This window comes from Protopterus annectens, chromosome 4.part1 (genome assembly GCF_019279795.1).
Source record: "Protopterus annectens isolate FY-2018-M chromosome 4.part1, PAN1.0, whole genome shotgun sequence".
Lineage (NCBI taxonomy): Eukaryota > Metazoa > Chordata > Ceratodontiformes > Protopteridae > Protopterus > Protopterus annectens.
In genome coordinates this window covers 475,852,085-475,875,402 of record NC_056734.1, presented here as the reverse complement: position 1 = coordinate 475,875,402, position 23,318 = coordinate 475,852,085, and the positions used below count along the sequence as shown (strand labels likewise).

Sequence of the window (23,318 nt, the reverse complement as noted above, 5' to 3'; positions counted from 1 at the left end):
ATTAAAGGTCATGCTGCTAATGCTAGGAGTCTAAACATAAAACTGCACTCGTTGCAAGCTTTGTTAACCCTGGAAAAAGCTGACGTGTAGTCACAGAAACCTGGTTCAAAGCTGCAGAGAGCACCCCAGCCATACCAGGTTACTCATTTATTTATTTATTTATTTTATTTTACATTTGTTGTCCGGGATAATCCGACTGGATACATGTCCATTTTCAGCGGAGGCCCGGGGAGAAAAGCTCCAAACAAACAGACAAAACATACATGCATGCTAAGGGTATTACAAAGTCAGAAAGGTTTGGCATTCAAGAGGAATGCACAATTTTAACACTGGAGAAAAGATTCAATTGTGCAGATGAAAACATACATACCTACATGTCTACATACATAAAACATACATACATACATGCCAAGCAAATATTACAAGTAAGTAAGGTGTGTCCTACTAGAGGGGGATCCACAATTTTAACAGTGTGTAGTAGAATATAAAAATATTAAACAGGTGGATTACAGCAACAATTATTTACAAAGTAATGTACAGAACAAGAATGACACTGCAAGCATTTGTGAGCAAGAAGCTAATGCAGAAATGTTAATGGTGCTTCAAGTTCCTGCCTGAGTTCATCCTGTCATTCATTCAGACCCCAAGCCATGGACAGCAAAATAAAAGGAGGTGGAGTTGCAGTATATATAAAAGACATAGACACCTCTAGCCTGGTCAAACAGTATGATACACAGGAAATCCTCCAGGTGAGGTTAACAATTAACAAGACACCTATTCAAATCATAGCTAGCTACAGGCCTCCACCTCTGACTCAAGATGCCCACTCCACCTATCTGGACCTCTTTGAATCTGTCAAGATTCAACCCTTTACCGTGAGCCTGGGCGGCTTTAACTATCCAACCATAGATTGGAAGAAATACTCATGCCAAAACACAAATGCCCAGAGATTCCTTGATTTTACCAATCGACACCCCCACAAGAGGAGAAAATGTCTTGGACTTGGTATTAACCAACATGTGTAACCACTGCAGCATCCCTACAGTGTCATCATCCCTGGTAAGATCTGACCACAAAGCAGTCACTTTTGAAGTCACCATCTCCCCTGACCCCCCCCCCCCCCAAGCTAGGGTCAAACAAAAAAAACTTCTCCAAAGCTGATTACAACCTCCTGAGGGAAAGGTATAAACAGTGTCACAGCCCCCTCCCCTCCACAGAAACTGGAACATATGTCCAAACTTACACCAAAGTACTATATGAGCATTTATATAGCTGCATGGAATCAGGAGTACCAGACAGGACAAACTCATCCTCCTCAAGGAAGAGTAAACCTGTCTAGTGGACATCTACAATAAATAAACTCATAGGTTCATAGGTTGGTACTAGGCTATCGGCCCTAGGGTCTATACAAGCCTAGCCGTAACAATTCCCTGGATATTTCTTCCCACAATATTTAACTCTATAATAAAAGGAAGAAAATGCTGTCCAAGACCAAGAAGGAGCAGATGTCTTAATTGGAAGCAGTCTCTCCTTAGCCTGAACAACCAAATAAGAGCACTAGTGAAATCCTCCAAAGCAAACTTCGAGTCCAAACTGGCCACATCTACTAAAGACAGTCATAGGGCTTTCTTCACATATGTCCGCAATCTCAAGGGAAGCACCCAGATCTGCTCAGAACTGGTGGTTAAGGACACCATATACACAAACCCTGTAGATATAACCAGCCTGTTGGTAGACAGGTTCAGTGAAAACTTCACTCCTCTGTCCCCCCATCAGTAAAACAGGACATCCCCAGTACCTGCCTCCCTCCCCTTATCTCTAGGGACCAAGTAATCTCTGCCCTCTCAAAGGCAAAAAATACAGCCTCCATGGGACCCGATAACATCCCAGGCTGCATCCTACATGAACTCAGGCAGGAACTTGCAACACCATTATGCACCCTATTCAACCAAAGCCTGAGTAGCAGCTTCATCCCGGCCAAGTGGAGGATAGCTACTGTCATCCCTTTGCACAAATGTGGAGTGTCCACTAATCCAGGAAATTATAGACCCATTAGCCTAACTAGCCTGATCTGCAAGGCCATGGAGCGGATTATCATGAACCTCATTAACAAGGACACTGGCAACCTCCAGACACTTGATCCCACACAGTTTGGTTTTGTCAAGGGAAGGTCATGCCTGTTAAATCTGGTTGATTTCTTTGAGACAGTCACCAAGACCATAGACAAGGGGAAGACTGTGCACACTGCCTACCTTGACGTGGCCAAGGCCTTCGATACTATTCCCCAATCAGGTATAATAGATATACTCTCTTAACTAGACATCAGTGTATATGCTACAAGATGGGTAGCAAACTGGCTCACTGACCGAACCCACCTAATCAGAATAGGGGAAGCCACCTCAAGTAGTAGACCCGTAACAAGCGGTGTAACACCCCAGGGATCTGTCTTGGGGCCTCTGCTGTTTGGGATATACTTCTTAGAGGTGCAGGTCAAATCTAGTGGGCTATGGCTGACCAAGTGTGCAGATGACTGTAAGCTGGGTGCTGTCATCACTTCCCCTAGTGATGTGGACATCCTCCAAGAGGGTCTCACCCAAACAAATGACTGGTGCCAGAAACATGGCCTCAAACTGAATACCAAAAAAATGCATCATCATCCCTTTTGGGGGGGGGGGAATGATGTCCCCACAAATTATCACACTGATCATATGGCAATAAGCACGCAGTCAGTCGTGAGGGAGTTGGGAACCCAGGTTGATAGCAAACTGAATTCTGACCACCATATTGCCCCTGTTGTACAGAAAGCTTTCTACATGGCCCACCTCATTAGTAAGGGTATCTCATCCAGGGACAAGGTGGCCATAACATCCCTGTATTCTTCCCTTATAAAACCAATTACTGAATACAATGCCCCTTGTGGCATGTACCTCACAAAGCACATGCAGCAGCTGGAGAGACCACAGAGATTCCTCACCCAGAGAATCCAGGGCCTCAAACATGTACCCTACACAGATAGGCTAAAATCTCTGTCCCTCTACTCAGTCTCCTACAGACTCCTCAGAAGTGACCTCTGTCCGGCATACAAAGCAATCTCAGACCCTGCCCTGATGGGACTGCTGCATATCTGCAAGTCAAGCTCCACTCGAGTAACCCGCACGTGAGACCTTAACCTGGTCTCTGACATCAGTAAGACTTGTTGACGGGACAGATTTGTGTCCCAGGGACTCCTCCTTTTGTGGAATAGACTCCCTCTCCACGTAAAGCAGAGTACCTCATTAAAACTTTTTAAGCACAACCTGGATAACTGGATGGGAACAGAAAACACACCCCTGTGATTCCACCGGTGTCCCTGCTGGACAGTGGCATAGGGGGCTGACTTGTTGGAACATGGGCTAAATTCTTGGCTAGGCTTGTGAGGGCCTCAAGGCCAATAGCGTAGTAACTTCCCATGATCCTACAAAAAGCTCACACACCCATTTAAAGAAGTCTTGTAGACCAGAACTCAATTTGTAATATATTGTAATGAGAACCAAATCAAAATAAAATAAAATAAAAAATAAATATTTTATGTTATAATATATTACCATTTTGGCTTAACAACATGATAGCATATGGCAATATGATTGATTCATGGCACAGCTAGTATTTTTAATGCAAGCTGTTAAATTAGGGTGTGTGTTGAAAGGTATATACAAGTACTGAGTGTTTAAATAGTGTTACATTATGATGTGCCAATGCTAGTCAACAAATATTAATAAAATATAGACAGAACTTGACATGCAATGATTAAAATATGAAACATACATGCATGGACCTTTTTGGAATGATCTGTATAAAATATAAGTACAGCCTGTAATATTAGCCTGCATAATGAATTACAGCAAGAGTATTACAATACAGAAATGAGAGCAGATGCTGTAAAAGTGAAAAATAATGAGACACCTGGAGGCAAAGTTGCTGCCAGATAAAGTTCATGCCTCCATTATAATTGTAAGCTCAGGGTTTCCCAATGTGTTGAAGATAATTGCCACATTTTCAAATGCCCAAAGTGGGACATTTTTAGGGACACTCAAGATTTTGCAAGACAAACCATGCCCACAGCCAGTGCAATTGACTGGACTTTTTTTGCCAAAATAAAAGCTCACTCTTTCAGAATTTGAGTTATTTCTGTTATTTCATATAATATTAAGGTGGGGTCTATGTTATAACACCAAAAGTGCATATGTACGACTACATAAAAGTTGACACACAATGCACGAAACCTGAAAATAGCGAACGGCCACATAATCAGATTTTTCCCAAGGGAAAAAACTTACCCGGCCGTTCGGTAAAAAACAATAATTTAACACTATAAACAGGTGGGGGACTTTGCTCCACACACCCCTCTAACTAAATATACCAAATCCAAGATCGCACTATAGGGAAGGAAAGGGAAACTCCGTGAAGTTGGCCAACTATCTCCTTGCCCTATGACATATTCATTGAATCGCTTAACTGCGATTCGATGAATATGTGTCGCTGTTTCAGTATTCGCTCAGAAGCCTTTTCCTGCTTTTGATATAGACCCAGTAAGATGTTCCTGCTCCAACATAAGTATGTGTATGACTATTGGCAGAAACTTCATAAATATTTTTTGCGATAAAATCTCAGGATATTTGTACTTTTTCAGTTTTTTTATGCAGGACACAAGTTCCCAAATATGGACAGCTGGTTAACCCTAGCCTATGCTTGTTGTGGATGAAATTTACATTTGTGCACAGCACCCTTTATGTAACTAAAGCAGAGCAGATCCCTCAAGGCTGCCTGACATGGTCATAGGTAGAATCCAAAGAACAGAGGGGAGAGGCTTAAGTGTGTGCTGTTTCACCTAGGGCTACAGCAGACCACCATGATCTAGTGCCAGAGGCCTGCTAACATCGACCTTTTCTATGTCTGCATAGGAGGTATAATATTTTCCGGGCCTGAGAAATAGACATAGGTAGACAATGTGGATAAAAGGAATGGGGTGCCATCTAACTATCCAATTTACAAATATCAAACCCTAGTGAAACCTTTGAGATCATCATAAAGCCGGGGAAAAGCTAAAAGAAATTAAAGCTTACATAGAGAGACAAGCAATTAAAACATACACCCTTTAACTGCTAAAATACAAGTACTGTTTGGATATTGCAGATGCATTATTAATCAGGAAATAAGTGTGGCTATGAAACTCAGTCTAAAGCACCTTGTGATCTTCATAATGGAAATAAATAAAATAGAATTCTTAAAAACTGAAAGAAATGGCCAAAGGGATGATTATCTAAACAACCTAGTAACCCATGAACACTCAGTGGGAAAACCCAGTAATAGAATGGTTGGTAAAACTATTAAGTTAAATAGCAGCAAAACTGAATTAGAAATAAACACTAATGATAAAAATACTGTAGAATACTGGATGGAAGCAATTAAATAAGCCGATGTTAATAAATATACACAGTAAAGACCAAAGTCCAGAAACGCACAGAATGAATTCACTATGGGTGAGAAAGTTCTTGCAAGCAAGACAAACTGTTATGCATGTAGTATCATGTGAGGCATTGCTTCTGTTTGTCATGTTTAATGATTTGTTGCCGATACTGTTAACATGCAGCTGACCCAACATGGTCTTCTTAACATTTTCTTTTGAAAAGATGCCGTCCCATTACTTCATTTAGCATTACTTAATCATTTTTACAACACAGCTGCAGTCCTCTGGGAAAGGAAATCAAAAAAGTGAGAAATTGTTTTTATTTATTTGCTTATTCTGTTTGCTTGTTTATAAAGTAGTTATGTGAAAAAAATTGTTCTAAGTGGTTTTCTAAGAATGATGGTGTATGTCTGCACTAGAAACAAAACAGTCTTTCAGATTCTAGGCAGTAATCTCCGAGTTTCCTTTGCAGCTGAACTAGAAAAATTTGAAGTCCCAGCAAAGATCCGTCTTAGTCCTGAGCCATGGACTCCTGAAACAGGACTAGTCACTGATGCTTTCAAGCTGAAGAGGAAGGAGCTGAAGAATCATTATCAGGATGACATTGAGAGAATGTACGGAGGAAAATAACATATTCTCTTTGCAATTCTTTACATTGACATGTCCTGCTAAAAATGGGCTCGGATCAAACGGAATATACTTGAAAACATTTTTCACACACCAAACCAAAAATGTTCTTGTTATTCTCGTTGACTAATGGACCAGCTTTTGTTAGTAGTACCAGTAAATACTGAAGAACACACAGTGGGCTCTGTTTTGTCTAAGATCAGTCCAGTCGATATGAAAAATAGGAAGTTTTCTTTGTATGATATGTCTGCATAGTTACTTTTCTACAAAAGATCCACACAAAATATTGAAAGGCTGGAATAATCAGAATTATTTATTACCATTTGTTCAGCCTGTTACATCTTTCAGCTTTAGAAATGAAAGGAAATGTTGATATGTTTTGACTGGCTATTTATTTCTAGTGTCTACCCGTGTTCTTGTTGTTTGACTTTTGTTGCTGAATTAGTTTTTTCTACTGCATTTGTTACTGTTGAGAACATTTCTGTCCTTATTGTTTGCATGTTTTTTCCTTTATCCTGAATATTTTGTCTTATCCTGTGACACCAGTACAGGCCTACAGATGGGTGCCTGAAGTGTTGTGACCCATACTGAGGGCTATAGTGAAAGTATATGAGGCAGCAGCAGCTGCTAGAGAAACAGGATATAGATTTTAGAGCTGTGATAAAATGTTGACAAAATAAATGAGTTTATTCAGCAACAGTTAATCTGGTTTTATAAGAGAAACGGAAAACCTGAATTTCACTTCAGCCTTTTGAAATGCAGACAAAAAGAAACTAGCTTTACTTTAGCCTTTAAATACCAAACAGACACAAGTCTTGAGTTCAGCTCTGTTGAGTAGAATACAGTAGTGTACCTTGTTTGACTCAACTCTTGCAGTGTTTTTACAGAAAATCAAAACAAAAGGGGAGGCACGGTACTTTGGCAGTAGCCCTGTACCAGGATTACCCATAACTAAAAACTGCTATGCTGTACTACATATAGTGCTATGATTTTTCCCTCTGATTTAACTGTGATCCTAGATTTACTGACCATCTTTATAATGTTAGACCTATTCAAGGGTACTTAATGTTACTAAATAACTAAACAAGACTTTACCAAGACCTGGTATCATTATTGATATAATATCCAATACATGAAGACTTTGTATTCTAGAAAGTAAGAAAGTGCTCCTCTTTTGGCTCCCTGCTTATGATTTTTAATGTTTGGAAGTTAAGTATGAGGAATGCAGTCAACAGGCAGTCTCTTGTTTGCCTTCACTTCCTCCCAAAGTTAAAAGGAAAAACAAGGCTGAACAAAACTTAGCAGAGAACAGTCTTCTTAGTACTTGGGGGAGTTCCACAAGTAATAACTCCTTTGGTTTGTACTGACTAACTTTCAGGAGCTTACAGAATATTTGTAGTTCCTTTACTCCACAGTAGCATGGCAGACAGTCCTCCTGGAACTCTGAATCTAGAAGCCCAATTGACTGTACAGGTTAATAGTAGTTCTTACCACAAGCTTATACAGGATACAAGGCTTTCACAGTTATCCCCTTCTTACACAAGGATTAGCAACAGTTCAGTTACTCCCATTTGAAGTATCCGTACTTTAGCATGTTTCCAGTAGATTCCTTGACACACTTCTTTTCATTCTAGGCTGCTGAAGCACCAGTACAGTTATGTCTTTTAAAGTGTACAAGCCCATTGTTGGCCTTAGATACTTAAATGTTTCAGGAGCTCTGTATCAGTGCTCCAAACTTTCCTTGTGCTGTGTCACACATCCCTTCCAACTCAGATGTGTGGGGCGAAGTAACCTTTGCAAGTATTGCATATTGCTTGAAGAGACCATGCACATTATCCTGTTTTTACTGTGGCGTATATTCCATTGTCTAATGCATGGATTGTAAACTTAGAAGTCATCAGATGACCTTGGTGTTCTTTTATTTTGGCTCATCCAAAATACCTGATCTGTTATGAGCTAAAAGTTGCGATCCTCAATGTAGTATGCAAGTGTAGTTATTGCTGGGTGTATGGCAAAGCATTCCTTTTCCACAGTGACATATTTAATCTCTTGTGGTAATATTTTCCTGCTTAAAAATGTGATGGGGTGGTGTTGAACCTGTTGGGATAACACAACTTCCGGTCCTACTTCAAATGCCGTCAGCCTATAATATAAATAATTTTCTAAAATATGGAGTAATTAACAAAGTTGTGCACACAAGGCATTATAAGATAAGGAAAACCTTTTCAGCTGCAGCATACCACTATATTTGTCTATGAGCTCTTCATTTGATCTGGTTTATTAAAGGGCATGCCAAGTTTGCAAAGTGTGGGATGAACCACCTGCTGTAACTGATAAATTTTATAGCAGCACGGTCCTGATGCTTGGTGCATGGTATCAGCCAATGAGGTTTAACTAACACCCCTTACTGTACTATATCTTAAATATTTGGCTTTTTCTATGCCAGTAGTATAACCAGCAACTTGATTAGAATCTAAGATTGCCTGCACTGTAGGGAGATGGGTTTCCTCATCTTCTGTATAAAGTGCTATATGATCCAGCTAGGCAGTGGCATATTTGGTGCTATATTTCAAGATTTTATTCATTAATTTCTGAAGTGTACCTCAAGCTCTGTGCAGGACATAAGGTAGAACATTATGGTGAAGCAACCCACCAGCAGGTGAAAAGGAATGATTTTCCTTTCATCGGTTCATAGGTAGTCACTAGGTTTGTATTCCAGAGGACCATTGTGGAGGCTAGCCCAAAGTCCCAGTTGCCTCTAAGGACTCTGGTTAAGTGACTTTATCAAGGTCATACAGTAGGCAAATGAGGGCCGAGTGAATCAAACCCTGTACCACTGGAAGTACAGCTCACAGACTTAACTGTGTACACCAACTGTCAAACTTTTTTTTTTTTAGTGAAATCCTTTTCTTAGAGCTTAAGGTTATATGGTATCAAGCATTTTGCAGTCTTTTTGTCCATTTGTCTGTCCTAGGGCATGGGATACGCATCTGAATTTGAAGTGTCATTAAGTTTGTGGAAGTTTTTACAAAATGTAATGCCATCAACTTAGGCACCACTGTAACTAGTCTAGTTCGGGCATTGTTTGATTTGTCTTCTCCTCTCTTTGTGTTTATTATATCACTTTAAATCTAAGCACTTAAATAACAATAACCAAATAATAAAAGAAGCAATTGTGCAAATAGTACAGAATAAATTATTGAATGAAAAGCAACAATGCAAAGATTAACATTTTTAAGTAAAAGCAAATGTAAGTCAGTCCTGCACTACAGAGTGCAAAAAACATCTGATTTGAAAAAAAAATATATGGTTACAGTAGAAACCATAAACACGATTGGATCTTGAGATTCTGGTGCTTAGGGGCAACTGGGAACTCTCAATAATGTCCATTTTCAATTTTGTAATGTTGTTATTAATAACCTCCCTTAAGGCTTCATAAATCCTATATTGTTTCAATGTAGCAATTTCCCCTGCTTTATTAATTTTATCATGTTTACTGTAGTATTTCTCCCAGTATCCCAGAAAATTTGTTTCTTAGCACAAATAACTTATCAATACTTCATTAAAAAGAAGTAAAGCTATCTGTTATCAGTATCCTCAAAACAATCTCCAGAGCTGGGAATGAGTCTGTCTCTAGTGAGACTGTCAGTGCCTTCTGGTCATTCCAGGGCTTTAGCACAGTCATGTAATGGGTTTGTTCTGATTTTATCTTTTCAGGCTTTATAACCATTAAATTCATCTGCCTCACACTTTTGATTATTTTGTAGGATCCTTGCCTCTTGTAAAGTTATTTTCTTTACTGTGGGTATAAGGTTAGTAACTTTCCCCAAGGTGATTTATCCTACAGCTTCTATTTTATATTTTATGCCTTCTGGACTTAAATTTGTTCCCTCATAAGAGATACAACTTCTGCCATTCTTTCTGTATCTTGGCCACATGTTCCATGACACTTCTTAAAAGAAAAGTAAAGTCACTGGCTCCGTTTCTCCTTAACCAAATCCAATGTACCTCTGGGATGTCTTCCATAAAGGAACTCAGACATGCTGAACCCTGCGGAGAACTGAGGAATCTCCTTTGTAGCAAAGAACAGATAAGGTAGCAGGGTATCCTAATTCATCTGCACTTTAGTTGTCTGCATCAACATTGCTTTAAGGGTGATAGTGAAAAAATCTACAAAACCCTTCCATTTGTGGATGATATACAGAGGTTTGGAGTGGTTTGATCTGAAGGTTGGAATGTTCTTTCATAACTTTTAGACATAAGGTGTTGGATAATCTTAGTCTTGCAAACATGAGTATGAGTTCTGTGGCACAGGTCATGTCCAAAGCCTCAGTCCCTTGTGGGTCAGTGCTGCAACAGGTGTTTCATTTGCTGGACTTTTAGTCATCAGGCCACTTTGTAGGTAGCTGACATTGTGAGTGCACCCATATTGGAGAAGGCATTGCTGTTTCCATGGTGATAGATGTTATTCATCACACACACACATACACACACACACATACACACACACACACACACACACACACACACACACACCCAGGGAGATAGGGATTATAGCTAATAAAATACACCTTTATTGCTAGGGATACCAAGAAGAGAGCAAACCACTTCTGAGCTGCCTATGAGATCAAACCACATGTTCTTCATGTTTCACTGTTGCAGTCATTACATTTGGGTAATCTGCTGGCAGGTTGCCCTCAGTCAGCATGAATAACAAAGTCTTGGGTCCTGCGTTGGTTGCTGTCTTCTCTTCCATGACGTCAGGTCGTCAGGGTATAAAACATGCAGCCGATGCCATTTTAATCAGTCTTTCTTGTCGCACGGTGCCCGAAGCAGAAGCAGTTCGCAAGTGCCAGTCGGCCGACTCCTGAAATTTTCGTTTTCTAGTTATAGAACCAAAGCCTTCAAACTAACGCAAAGTACCCCGTTGGGGAAACTTTTTCTTGCTCCTTATCGATGTCAGTAAAAGTTAATAACTGTATTACTTGTGGGAAGCAAATACCTCATAAGGATTTTCATTTGTACTGTATTCCTTGCCTAGGCCCTGATCACAACGTACCTTGCTGTCGGTTTTGTGCTAAATTTAACCAACACACTATTAAGCGTTGGTATATTTTTGCTTCTAAATACTTTGGTTCAAGATTTAACTATCCTGAAATGTCGACCGTTAGCAATCCGATTACCGGAATTCACAAAAAACGCAAGGAAAAAGACAGAGACAGACCGGCGAGTTCCAAAATCCGACGACGAAGCTTCTCCTAAGCCAGTCGCCGGTTCGTCGGTACTCAGTGAGGCGCTTTTGCAGCCCCTGATGCCCGCTACATTTGAGTTGCAGGCCTCTACTGAGACTCAAGAGATTCTGCTAGTATTGAACCCGCGGATGTCTCTCCCTTGGATGGGTCCAGAGCCGCTGAGCAGGCACTGGCTTCTGAGGTTGTTTTCAGGCCTCAACATTTGTATATTAAACTGACGCTATCTTCAAAAACAAGGCCAAAACCTACTTCTTTGTCTAAAAAACCGACACATGAGCCACGTGCTCAGGTCCCTGTACGTAAAAAACAAATGATCAAAATGGCTGAGAATTTAATTACCTTGATCAGAGGTTCCCAACCCCCCCCCCCCCACTAAGAGGCCTAGGCAAGGCACTGATTATGAATCTTCAGATCAGGTTTTCATTTCTTCTGATTGCGTAGTGTAGCCCCCCCCCCCCCCCCCACATTATGCCAATAGTTTTTACTAAACATATATATATATAGCAATGCATTTCTAATGGATATGCCTTCTTATGATAGTGAATACATTCAGATTATGTGGGGGGCTGTGCCCCCCCCTTATTTAATATTCTCACTCCAGGGTTGTACTGCAGTGGGGCAGGGGCTATATTCCATTTTCGACCAAATGAACTTCGCCCAAGTGAGTTTTCAGTGAAGTGCAATGCCTGGTATCATTTTCGACTAAGTGTAATTTGACCAAATGTTTGGAATCCATATATATATATATATATATATATATATATATATATATATATATATATATATATACACACACACACACACACACACACACACACACACACACACACACACACACACACACACTTCCCACTTTCCCTGTCTCAAAGTTCATTGATTATATCTGAAGGCATCTCCCCTCTTTGGACCACAGCTCCCCTTAGGGAGTGTCACCACTGGGCACCTCCCCCTAGGATCAGCACTCCTATCCCTCCCTGCCACTCTGTCACTCACCTGAGCTGCTAATCGAACCCAGGTTGGCTGGGCTTTAATCATTACTTTATCCTTCTAGACCACTGGAGTAGCTCTCTTCAGATTGCCATAATAACTACCTTGTACCACTACAGTATCACTCAGTGGTTGCTGTTATAATACTTCATGAGCATGTAAGTACCCTGCAAAGAAAATTAAAGAGGCAAACACTAGAAAAAAATTGCAGCATTTTTGTGCAGTTAAATTAGATCCAAGTAAGTGATGTAGTCAGCACCTTAAAAAGCAACTTAGACATTTGTTTTCACTTTTTTATGCAGATTACTATGGTTCGGTTTTCAGTTTCCAAAGGTAAATGTTAGACCCCAAGCAAGGTCAAGCATGGCATGAGCATGAGAGTGATGGTATTTTATACTTAAGGCATCCAGGCACTAGTCCTAAAGAGCTCTACTTTTTTGTTTTGCATGTAATTTACATTATTTGTTCTGATGAAACTGAGCTCTTTAATGTGAATGACATCACTGTTGTGTCTTTTTATTCTTTTGTAATTCACTTGTTTTGCTATTTTTTTTTCTGTGACTGACCCATCTTATTCTAGGCTCTAGTCACGTTATTTTTTTTGCAACAGCAGTATGTTTTTTTTTCTAACTGGTCCACTTCTGTGTTTGTTAGAGGTCTTAATGAGCTTTCTGGAACTGTAGAAAGGACAGCCTATCCTCAAAATCACAGTAAGAAGAGTTGCTGTCAAACTTTGCCATTCTGTGAGGTATTCTACACCATTTGACCACAAAGATCTCTCCATGTAAATGGAAGCAGATCTTTTTTTTTTTTTTTTTTTTTGCACCAGTTCCATATTTAAGCATCTAGCCTAACTGGCTCCAGTTGTCTGCTTCCTTCCCCTGTTCCCCATGCCAGAGCTCAGCAGTGGAATAGTAGCTTTCAAAGGATGAGTGACCATCCTTTATGAAGGGCTAAACTTTCAGTTATGTCCTCTGGCTGTGAGCAGCTGGCACACACATTGCAATGCCTAACCATTATGCAAGTGTTGCTGGGACTTTATGGTATTGTTTGCAATATCTTGTGACCACCTGTCAAGCTGATTTATTGAACAGCAGTATCCACGGTGATGTTCTTCATCTCACATTGCTGCAGTCCTTACACTTGGGTAGTCCGCTGTCCTCGGTCGGCCCGAATATCAAAGTATAAGGCTGACGTCGGTCAGGGCGCATTTGACTGACATCAGGACGTCAGGGTACAAATGCGCATGACCGACGTCATATCCCCAGTCTTTTTTGCCACATGGTCCGATGCAGAAGCAGCATTGCAAGTGCCGGTTGGCGTTCTGAGATTTTTCGATTTCGAAGTTTCAGACCGAGTTCAAAGTTGGCTAAGTACCCCGTTGGGGAATATTTTAGTTTTTTCTTGCCACAGTGATTTACCGGATGTCAGATAAAGTCAATAATTGCATTTCTTGTGGGAAACAGATACCGCATAGAGATTATCATACTTTGTGTATTCCTTGCTTAGGGCCTGAGCACGACGTTGTTGGCTGTCGCTCTTGTGCTAGATTTAACAAACGCACTATAAAGAGAAGGTTGGATTGTGCAAGGTTAGTCTTTGGGAAGCGGTGCAATTATAAAATGCCGTCGGATGCTCCGACGCCCGCTTCTTCAAGAAGCGCAAGGACAAGGCAGTTAAGTTTAGGCTAGAAGAACCGTCTGTACCGAACGCCGGTTCTTTAGAGGTGTCGGTGGAGCCGGTGGCTCCACCGGAGGTTTCTTTGTGTTCCCAGGGTGAGACCTTATTATTGCAAGATGTGGCCTCTCAGGAGGCAAGTCAGGCTGAGGGGGCTTCTCAGGTTACTATACTCCCCTCCCTTCCTAGGGTGGCTAGGCCCTCGCCTTCTGTTTCAAAGGCTTCTCCCAGGGGCAGGCCAGGTTTAGCTTCAGTTGGTGTTACCCCTAGCTCTTCAGGTACTGTGCCCAAGAAGCATATGCTTAAAATGGCAGAAGATTTGATTACTTTGATTAGGGGTTCTATGCCCCCTCCTGATAAGAGACCTAGGGTGGAGCCTGAGCTGGGGGGTTTTGAACAGGCTTCAGATGTTTCAGAGTCTTCGGCTGAAGACTTGCAGGAGTACTCTCCTTATTCTGATTCTGATGTGGATGATTCTACTCCTTCTGCTTCTCCTCCTGAGGATTTTTCTTTTTCAGAAACTCTTCATTCCATGAGGGAGCATTGTAAGTGGGAAGGTCAGGACTTCTCTGATTCCAGGAAAAGGCTTAGGGAATTTTTGTTTTTACCCCAGCATAGGCCTTTGGCTATACCTCCTGTTTTGGATGTAGTGGAAGATGTTTTACAGAGGCTTCTCTTAATCCTGATTCTTTGCCTCCTGCTCCTGTTAAGCCGGATAGGTATTACAGGGTGCCTGAAGCTCATAAGTATCTTTTTAAGAGTGCTAGGGCAGACCCAGAAACTGTTAGCCAGGGGCCTAAAGGTGTTAAGGCTTCTGTTGTTAAGAATCCGGTTCCTGCAGACAAAGAGGCTAGGGCCTTGGATAGATGGGGAAAGAAAGTTTATACTTCTTCCACTCTTGCTATGAGGGCTTTGAATTGCCAGTTTCACATGTTGAAATACCAAAACTATCTCCTTTCACAATTGAAGTCTAAGGTTGATGCTCTGGCAGTAGGTATTGATTGTAAAGAGTTGCAAGATTTAGTACATGTTTCTGAACAGGTGGGTAAGCATTCTTTGCAATGTGGTTTTGATGCTGTACAGGCCTCGTCTAGGGTGGCTGCCACTGGGTCAGTTCTTCGCAGGCACGCCTGGCTGAGGGATCAGAATTTGTCTGAACATGTTAAAACAAGGATTTTAGATGCTCCTTTACAATCTGACGTGTTGTTTGGTCCTCCTGTTGAGACAGTTTTAAAGAAAATGGAAGACAAGGCTAAGTCTATGCAGACTGTTAAAGATTTTTTGCAGGTCCAGCCTCCAAAGTTTAGTAGAAATTGGCCTACTAAGGGGTGGACGTATCCTTCTTATGACTCCCAGTTTAGGGGTAGATCTAGACGTGGTAGGGGCAGAGCTCAGGGCTCTTTCAGGCCTAGAACAGGGAGTTCTCCTGCACAGTCTTCGGGTGAGGGCAGGGGTCAGTCCTTTCGTAAGCAGACCCAATGACCTACCTTTTCAGCTGCCAGAGCCTTCTTGTCTGGCAGCACCTTTGGGAGGAAGGTTGGCACTTTTCAAAGAAAATTGGAGTTTAATTACCCAAGACAGATGGGTATTGGATATCATACACCACGGCTACAGGTTTTATTTCCATACCTTGCCTCCTTTCAAAGGCATGCCAGACGTTCCTCCTCAACAAAGAATAGAGGCTCACAAGCAGGTTTCTCTGTTGCTCCAAATAGGGGCCATACAGCCGGTCCCTATGCCAGAAGTGGGCCTAGGATTTTATTCTCGCCTGTTCCTAGTACCAAAGAAGGGGAACACGTGGAGACCAATTTTGGATTTATCTATTCTCAACACTTATCTGGACATTCCCAAGTTCAAAATGTTGACGTTGCAGCAGCTTTTACCTCTGCTGGGCAAAGATCATTGGATGGTAACTTTGGATCTCAAGGAGGCTTACCTTCATGTTCCTATCAGACTAAGTTGCAGGAAGTATCTGCGTTTTCGAGCTGGGACTTCTCACTATCAGTTCTCTGCATTGCCCTTTGGCTTATCTACTGCGCCCAGAGTGTTCACGAAAGTTCTGGCTCCAGTGATAGCTTTCTTCAGGCTAAAAGGAATACAGATCTATCCTTATTTGGACGACTGCCTGATTCTAGCTCAAGGAAGGGAAGAGCTTCTTCATCATTTGGAATATGTGATAGCAGTGCTAAGATGCCTAGGGTATTCTGTGAACGAAATAAAGTCCAGTCTAGTACCCTCTCAGGACATGTGCTTTCTGGGTGTGAGACTGAATACAGCATCCCAGATGGCTTTTTTAACCCCGGACAAACAAAAGAGTCTATCCCTTTACTTCCATCAACTATCTCATCAGTCCGGGCTGACTGCAAGGACAGTCCTTCAAGCCTTAGGGTTCATGGCATCTTGTATTCTGGTGCTTCCCAATGCCAAACTGCATATGAGGAAGCTACAATGGTATCTCAAAAATGTATGGACACAGCACTGCCAGGATCTGGACACTGTCATTCAAATAATACCTTGCATTCAAAAGGAATTTTTGTGGTGGGCTCAGGAATGTCACCTAAACAAGGGACTCTCTGTGACCCGGCCAGAGGCGAGTCAGATTTTAACGACAGATGCCTCAGACAAAGCTTGGGGAGCTCATCTAAATGGAAAGTGGATACAAAACAAGTGGCCTGTCAAACTACAACATCTACATATCAACATGAAGGAGATGTTAGCAGTCCAGTTTGCATTAATAGCTTTCAAGGAATTACTTCTTCCAGGGCAGGTGTTGATTCTAACAGACAACACAACTGTCATGTGGTACATCAACAAGCAAGGGGAACGATTCTTATCCTCTATGCAGGCAAGCAATGATTTTGTGGGAGACTGCTCTCAGTTTACAGCTCAATCTTCAGGCAAGGTTTCTGCCAGGAGCACAGAACTCCTTAGCAGATGTGTTGAGCAGACGAATTATGGATCCCCACGAGTGGAAATTGGATCCTCGTATATTTCAGAAATTGACAGTGTCATGGGGAACTCCAGACATAGATCTGTTCGCTTCTCCACTAAACCATCAGCTGCCAAGGTTTTGCACAAAAAGGTTTCATCCCACAGCTTGGAGAGTGGATGCTCTTTCTTTCAATTGGAGCAAGCTTCATGTGTATGCCTTTCCACCTCTGCCTCTCCTCCCAAAGGTACTTCTAAAGGTCAGACAAGACAAGCCAAGGATGATTTTAATAGCTCCGGATTGGCCTCGACAGCACTGGTACCCATTACTGAGAAGTCTGGTACGGAAGCCTCCATGGCCTTTGCCTTCGATTCCACACCTGTTGTCGCAGGTGGACAGCCATTTGCTAAATGTCAAGCTTCACTCTCTGCACCTAACAGCCTGGCATATTCTGTTTTGAACCATATTGGGCCTCCACTTCCTCAGCAAGTTTTGAATGTTATTTTGGAAGCTAGAAGGCCTAGTACAAGGAAAGTGTACGCAGACAAATGGAAGAGATTTTTATTTTGGAGTGCAGCAAAAGATTTTGACGTTTCTCAGCCTAATTTGTGTGTGGCTCTTCAATATCTTACTGAGTTACTAGACAAAGGTTTGTCTTTCTCTTCTATTAAAGTTCATGCTGCAGCAATTTCGGCTCACTATGATTGCGACCCAGCATTGTTTTCTCATCCTTTGTTCAAGCAATTTCTTAGAGGGGCAAAGAATATAAGACCCCCACGAAGAGCTCCTACTCCTGCTTGGGATCTCAATTTTGTGTTGGAGAAACTCACTCTACAACCTTTTGAGCCTGCAGCTACTGCTGATTTGAAATATTTGTCATGGAAGACTGCTTTTTTGTTGGCCATTACCTCTGCAAGAAGGGTTTCTGAATTGCAGGCCCTTATGGCGGTTGAGCCTTTCTTGATTTTCCATAAGGATAGGGTATCATTACGTACTAATCCTTCCTTTATGCCTAAGGTGGTTTCTAGTGTGGCTTTAAACCAAACTATTCATTTGCCTACTTTTTATGCAAATCCCCAAAATAAAGGGGAAAAGATTTTGCACACTTTAGATGTACACAGGCAGTTGCGTTATTATTTGGACAGAACTAAAGGGTTCAGGCAGTCTCAGCAGTTGTTTGTTTCTTTTGCTTTGAGTTCTCAGGGCAAGCCTGTGTCAAAACAAACTATTTCTAAGTGGATTGGGTTTTGCATTGCTTTCTGTTATTCCCATCATGGCAAGGAGATTCCAGCTGGGATTAGGCCTCATTCCACTAGGGCTACTGCCACTTCAACAGCTTTTTTGAGGGGAGTGGCAACCAAGGATATTTTGGAGGCAGCTACTTGGAGTTCAGTGCATACTTTCTCTAGGCATTATCACCTGCCACTTTACTCTAAGTCCAGGGCTGGTTTTTCCACTGCTGTTTTGCAGGGCATTTTGGCAGCTCCTGCTTCCTTGTAGTTAGCCATCCTCCCTTACCTCTGCTTTGGGATTCTACCCAAGTGTAAGGACTGCAGCAATGTGAGATGAAGAACATAGTACAGTTTTGTACCTACCATAAATGTAGATGTTCAAGATCCACATTGCTGCAGTCCAATTTACCCTCCCTCCTTCCCTCTGTAGTTAGAGGTGGTTGTGTGGGTTGGGTTGTACATATTGTGTATATTGTATATATTGTACATATAGTTAGTGCAAGGGTGGTTGGTTGGTTGTTTGCTGTCTTTTGGTTTTGACCTTTATTTTTAGGGTCTTCTGACATCTGGGGCAAGAAAAGACTGAGGATATGACGTCGGTCATGCGCATTTGTACCCTGACGTCCTGATGTCAGTTAAATGCGCCCTGACCGACGTCAGCCTTATACTTTGATATTCGGGCCGACCGAGGACAGCGGACTACCCAAGTGTAAGGACTGCAGCAATGTGGATCTTCGAACATCTACATTTATGGTAGGTACAAAACTGTACTTTGTGTTGCTTGGCACTGTATTTCTTAAAGCTGAGGACCTTATGACTGCTTACACTTTGAGTTATACACAGCTGCTGGCTTTTTGGATCCATTGTAACATGGCACACATACTGCATTATACCTGTTGAATTGTTTGATACTTTGTAGTGATGTTTCCTTGGCAAGATATTTCAGTAATCTGCTTACTGTGTGTTTTTAGTTTTAAAGGCAAAAGCTATATCATATCTGTAAGATGCATTCAGAGTTATGAGAAAGCAAAATAACTGTTGTAAACCCTTGTCTGCCTGTGTAGTATTTGTATATGTAGGGGTGCGTGTTTGTGGATGAGTGCAAGTACACAAATCTCAAATAGCAAAATCTGGAACCTAACTGGGGGAAAAAAAACTGGCTGAGTACTACACAGAGCACAACACATAGCAATATACAAAATATCATCCCACTAAAACAAAGAGGAAAATCAAAGAAAATACTTAAAACTATTTTTTTTTTTGCAAGGGTAAGCTCCTGCACTACCATGTAGGGTGATAAAGTTACCAAGTACTTATTTATACCAACTCTAGAACTGCACAAGCAAAGGAGTATTCTCCTTACAGTAGAAATTCAGCGCTGGTCCAAGCTCAGAAACCACACTGGTAGAAAAAATAAATAAATAACACAAATCAAAACTAAAAATAAAGTAGAGCATGCCCTACAAGTTGACTATAACAAATGCAGTATTATACATAATCAGCATTCATCTTGGTTAATATTACCTGCCACTGAAGTAATGTTTGACATTTTTTTACAGGTCAGTATATTCACACACACACACACACACACACACACACACACACACACACACACACACACACACACACACACACACACACACATTTATTAATTCTGCAAACAGTTTTGACTGTTTTTCAGACTGTTTGCAGAAATATTTGTAGAAATCCCATGTGTGTGTTTGTGTGTATATATGCATAAATGTATATATAATGGATACACAGTAAAAGCGGTGCAAACTCTATACAGTAAAATAATATAAAACAAAGGAATGGTGAAGTCTGCAATTTATAGAAAAAAACTAGATTCCATGCTGGAGTATGGTTTCTGTTTTCATTCTAATAAACATAAAAGAAACTTCACTGCCAGATATAATTGAGCAAAATGCTTCAAAGCCATAGCAAATGTGTAATCCAAATTATCATCCTGTTAGGATTACTTAAGAATGCTTGTAAAATCTGTGTAATTTAAAAAGCATGTGATACAAAGACTAAAATATATGAAGGCAGGAGTTTAGCACCTATCACACATTTGGGCTGTTCTGTAACTACAGGGGTTATCTGCCTTTGTCAGAAATAACATCACCTCACATAAAATTATTCACTGTCCTGACTTGGAAATCCTAATAACCATTAACAAACCCAACTATTACTTCATTGCTAGCTACAGATCCTCATTGGTGTTCCACAAAGCTCATGAAAATTGCCTTAATACCTTTGGGGGTTTAAATATCAAACAAAATACCTTCATGTTATGGGATTTCAATTACCCAAGCATTGTCTGGCAGACTTGCACCTCTAAAAATGGATACGCCTAGTGTTTCCTAGAGTTAAAAATACTAATGCACTGGAACAAATTGTAAAACTACACACTTGAAGATCTAATGTCTTTGACCAAGTCCTTAACCACCCTAGACCCCACCTGCACCCCACCATGCAGCTCATCATCCCTTGGTAAATCTGAACAAATCAGTTCTGTTCTCTGTCAAGCCTAGTGAGACCACCCCTGCACAAAATGAGACTGTCTTTAGTGACATCATCAGGAAAAACCTACGTCATCTTGTAAAAGACCTATGCAAAGTTCCTAACAATCCTCCACTAATGGACCTGACTGATAGGGTTGCCATGTTCACTCCAACTTATAACAACACCCGAACAGCTGCAAAAAAAAAAAATCCTGTACCCATCCTCTCTAAATGTAATGGTAAATTTATAAATAAACTTCTCTGGTCACTCTCTCATATTAATAAACTATATAACAAAGGAAGGAAAGTAATGAAAAGTTGTAAGAAGTATGTAACCTCTTACCTAAAGGTTAAACTGAAATATGCCAGAAACTTCAGGGCACTATTAAAAGAAGATGTGTATCATAATATAAACTTAAGGTCACTACAAATAATAACAAAGGTTCATAGGTAGGTACTAGGCTATTGGCCCTAGGGCCTATATAAGCCTAGCCAAACGGTACCCTGGCTTTTGCCACCCAAGAAAATTATTTTCCTGTGCCCCTGTGAAGCAGAGCCACAGAAGTGATCCCCGGGGTGAATTTCCTATCTCCCATCCAATCAAGATTTTTCTTGAAGAGTGCTAATGAGGAGCTTTGTTTGATATAGATAGGTAGTTTGTTCCAGTGTATGGGAAGTCTCTGAGACCGGAATCTATCCCTCCAGCATGTTCTGTTTATTGTGGCGACAAGGTTTAGGTCCCTAGTGCATGTAGCTCAGAGGGATTGGGATTTCTTTACGTGGAACATGTCCAACAGCTCTGGGTTTGGCATAGCTTTGTATGTTAGGCAGAGATCGCCTCTGAGTAGGCAATATGCGACACAGTAAAGCTGGAGTTTTTTGAGACGGTCTAGAAGCTACCCCACTGTCCCTGTCAGTTTAGTTTCTTCTAAAATCACCTTGGAACAGAGTCTTACAATCCTTCTCAAAAGGTAAAAATAATACATCTGGATACCAAATAGCATAACAGGCTGCATTGTCATCAGCGTCAGGTATGTACTATCCAAACTCTACTTAAACTGTTTAACATCAGCCTACCCATAGGGTTTGTGTTTTATGCTTAGAGAACAGCCACTGTGACTCCCCTACATATACGAGTGACCCCTCTGCATACCTATGTAAGTATAAGCCCATCGCCTTTACTAGCCTTATATACAAAGCCATGGAACATATAACATATCACATTTATGCAAATAAAGGCAACTTAGCTGATCTCGATTCCAGTCCGTTGTAAAAGGCAGAGCCTGCATCCTGTACCTAATAAATGTCTTAGAAAAGGTTACAGAGCAGAGACTGAACACTGGTTATTCCTTGCACACTATCTTCTTGTGGCCAAGGCTTTTGACAATATTTATTTATTTATTTTTATTTATTTATTTACATTTGTTAACCGGGTAGGTCTGACTGGGTTGGAAAACCTGTTTTCAGCAGAGACTCTGGGAGAAAAGCTCCAAATATCTCCTCAAACTAGTGCTACTGATAAATTAGACAAATGTAATGTAAATACTGTGTTGTCTACTGGATTACAAATTTTCTGTCTAACTGATCTGAGGTTGTGAAAGTTGCTGGTACCCGCTGTGCGCATAACATTTTAACTAGCAGGGTAACAGAGTGATCAGTGCTGGGCCCTATCCTGTTTGGCATTTATTTTGCAGACCTCCAAGCCAATATTCCAGAAATATGGTTGACCAAGTTTGCTAATGACTGCAAGTTGGGCACTTGTTAAATGCTCATCCACTGATAGTAAACTGTTCCAACAAGGGCTGGCATATGCACATACCTGGTGCTCTGAAAGCAGTCTCAGGCTAAGTGCAAATTAAGTGCAGCTTAGTAGCATCAGAAAAAAAATCGCACTCAGCTTATACGTTGTAAGTGGTACTCTTCTTTAAATGGATATAGTCATACTAAACTTGGGTACTTAAGTGGATAACTGTCTCTCATTTGATTATCATATTTCCAGCATCTGACAAATTTATTTCCAAGGGAACTTCTTTAGATAAAGGATGTCATTTTACCACTGTACTCTTTCCTTATCAGATCCATCATCAAATACAGTGCCCTATTTGATATGTAGACATCCAGGCATATCTCCTAACTGGAAAAGCCTCAATGAATTTTATCAAGAAAGCTAGGTATGTTAAATCCTTCAACTATCCCAAGAGATGCTCAGTAGCCTACCAGTTGCTCTGAGGTAATCTGTGTTTCACTCTTTGAGCTGTGAAAGAACCATTCCTATTTGACCTTCTATTTCATCACAAAATCTGTAGATCTACAAACACTCATATTGGGGACCTAACTCTACACTGACAAATAAACAAGACTTGCTGGAGGGATAGGCTCCTAACAGAATATATTCCCAGCACTTAGAATAAATTACCAGAATAAGTTACCATTATTTAATCATAGCCACCAAACAGTTTTCATGTCTCATGAATGGAGAACAGCAACCATCATCCCTCTGCAAAAAGGCAGGCTATGTACATACCCTGAAAATTACAAACCCATAAGTCTTACTAGTGTCATGCAAAGAGATTCAAAGAATTATCATGGTAATGATCAATAATGACATAAGAAACGTACAGACACTGGACCCAACCCAATTTGCTTTCATCAAGGGCATGTCAT

The 23,318-nt window shown here is 41.0% G+C and overlaps 1 protein-coding gene across 2 annotated transcripts in view; it reads left to right on the top strand.

The window, feature by feature from the left end:
* Positions 1-6,770, top strand: part of ACSL3 (acyl-CoA synthetase long chain family member 3) — a 943,201-nt gene extending 936,431 nt beyond the window's left edge. For both annotated transcript variants that reach the window (XM_044070290.1, XM_044070288.1), the window contains exon 16: positions 5,919-6,770. In XM_044070290.1, coding sequence (XP_043926225.1) covers positions 5,919-6,076 — 158 coding nt within the window. In that variant the 3' untranslated portion in view covers positions 6,077-6,770. The remainder of the gene's footprint in view (positions 1-5,918) is intronic.
* Positions 6,771-23,318: the final 16,548 nt, after the last annotated feature.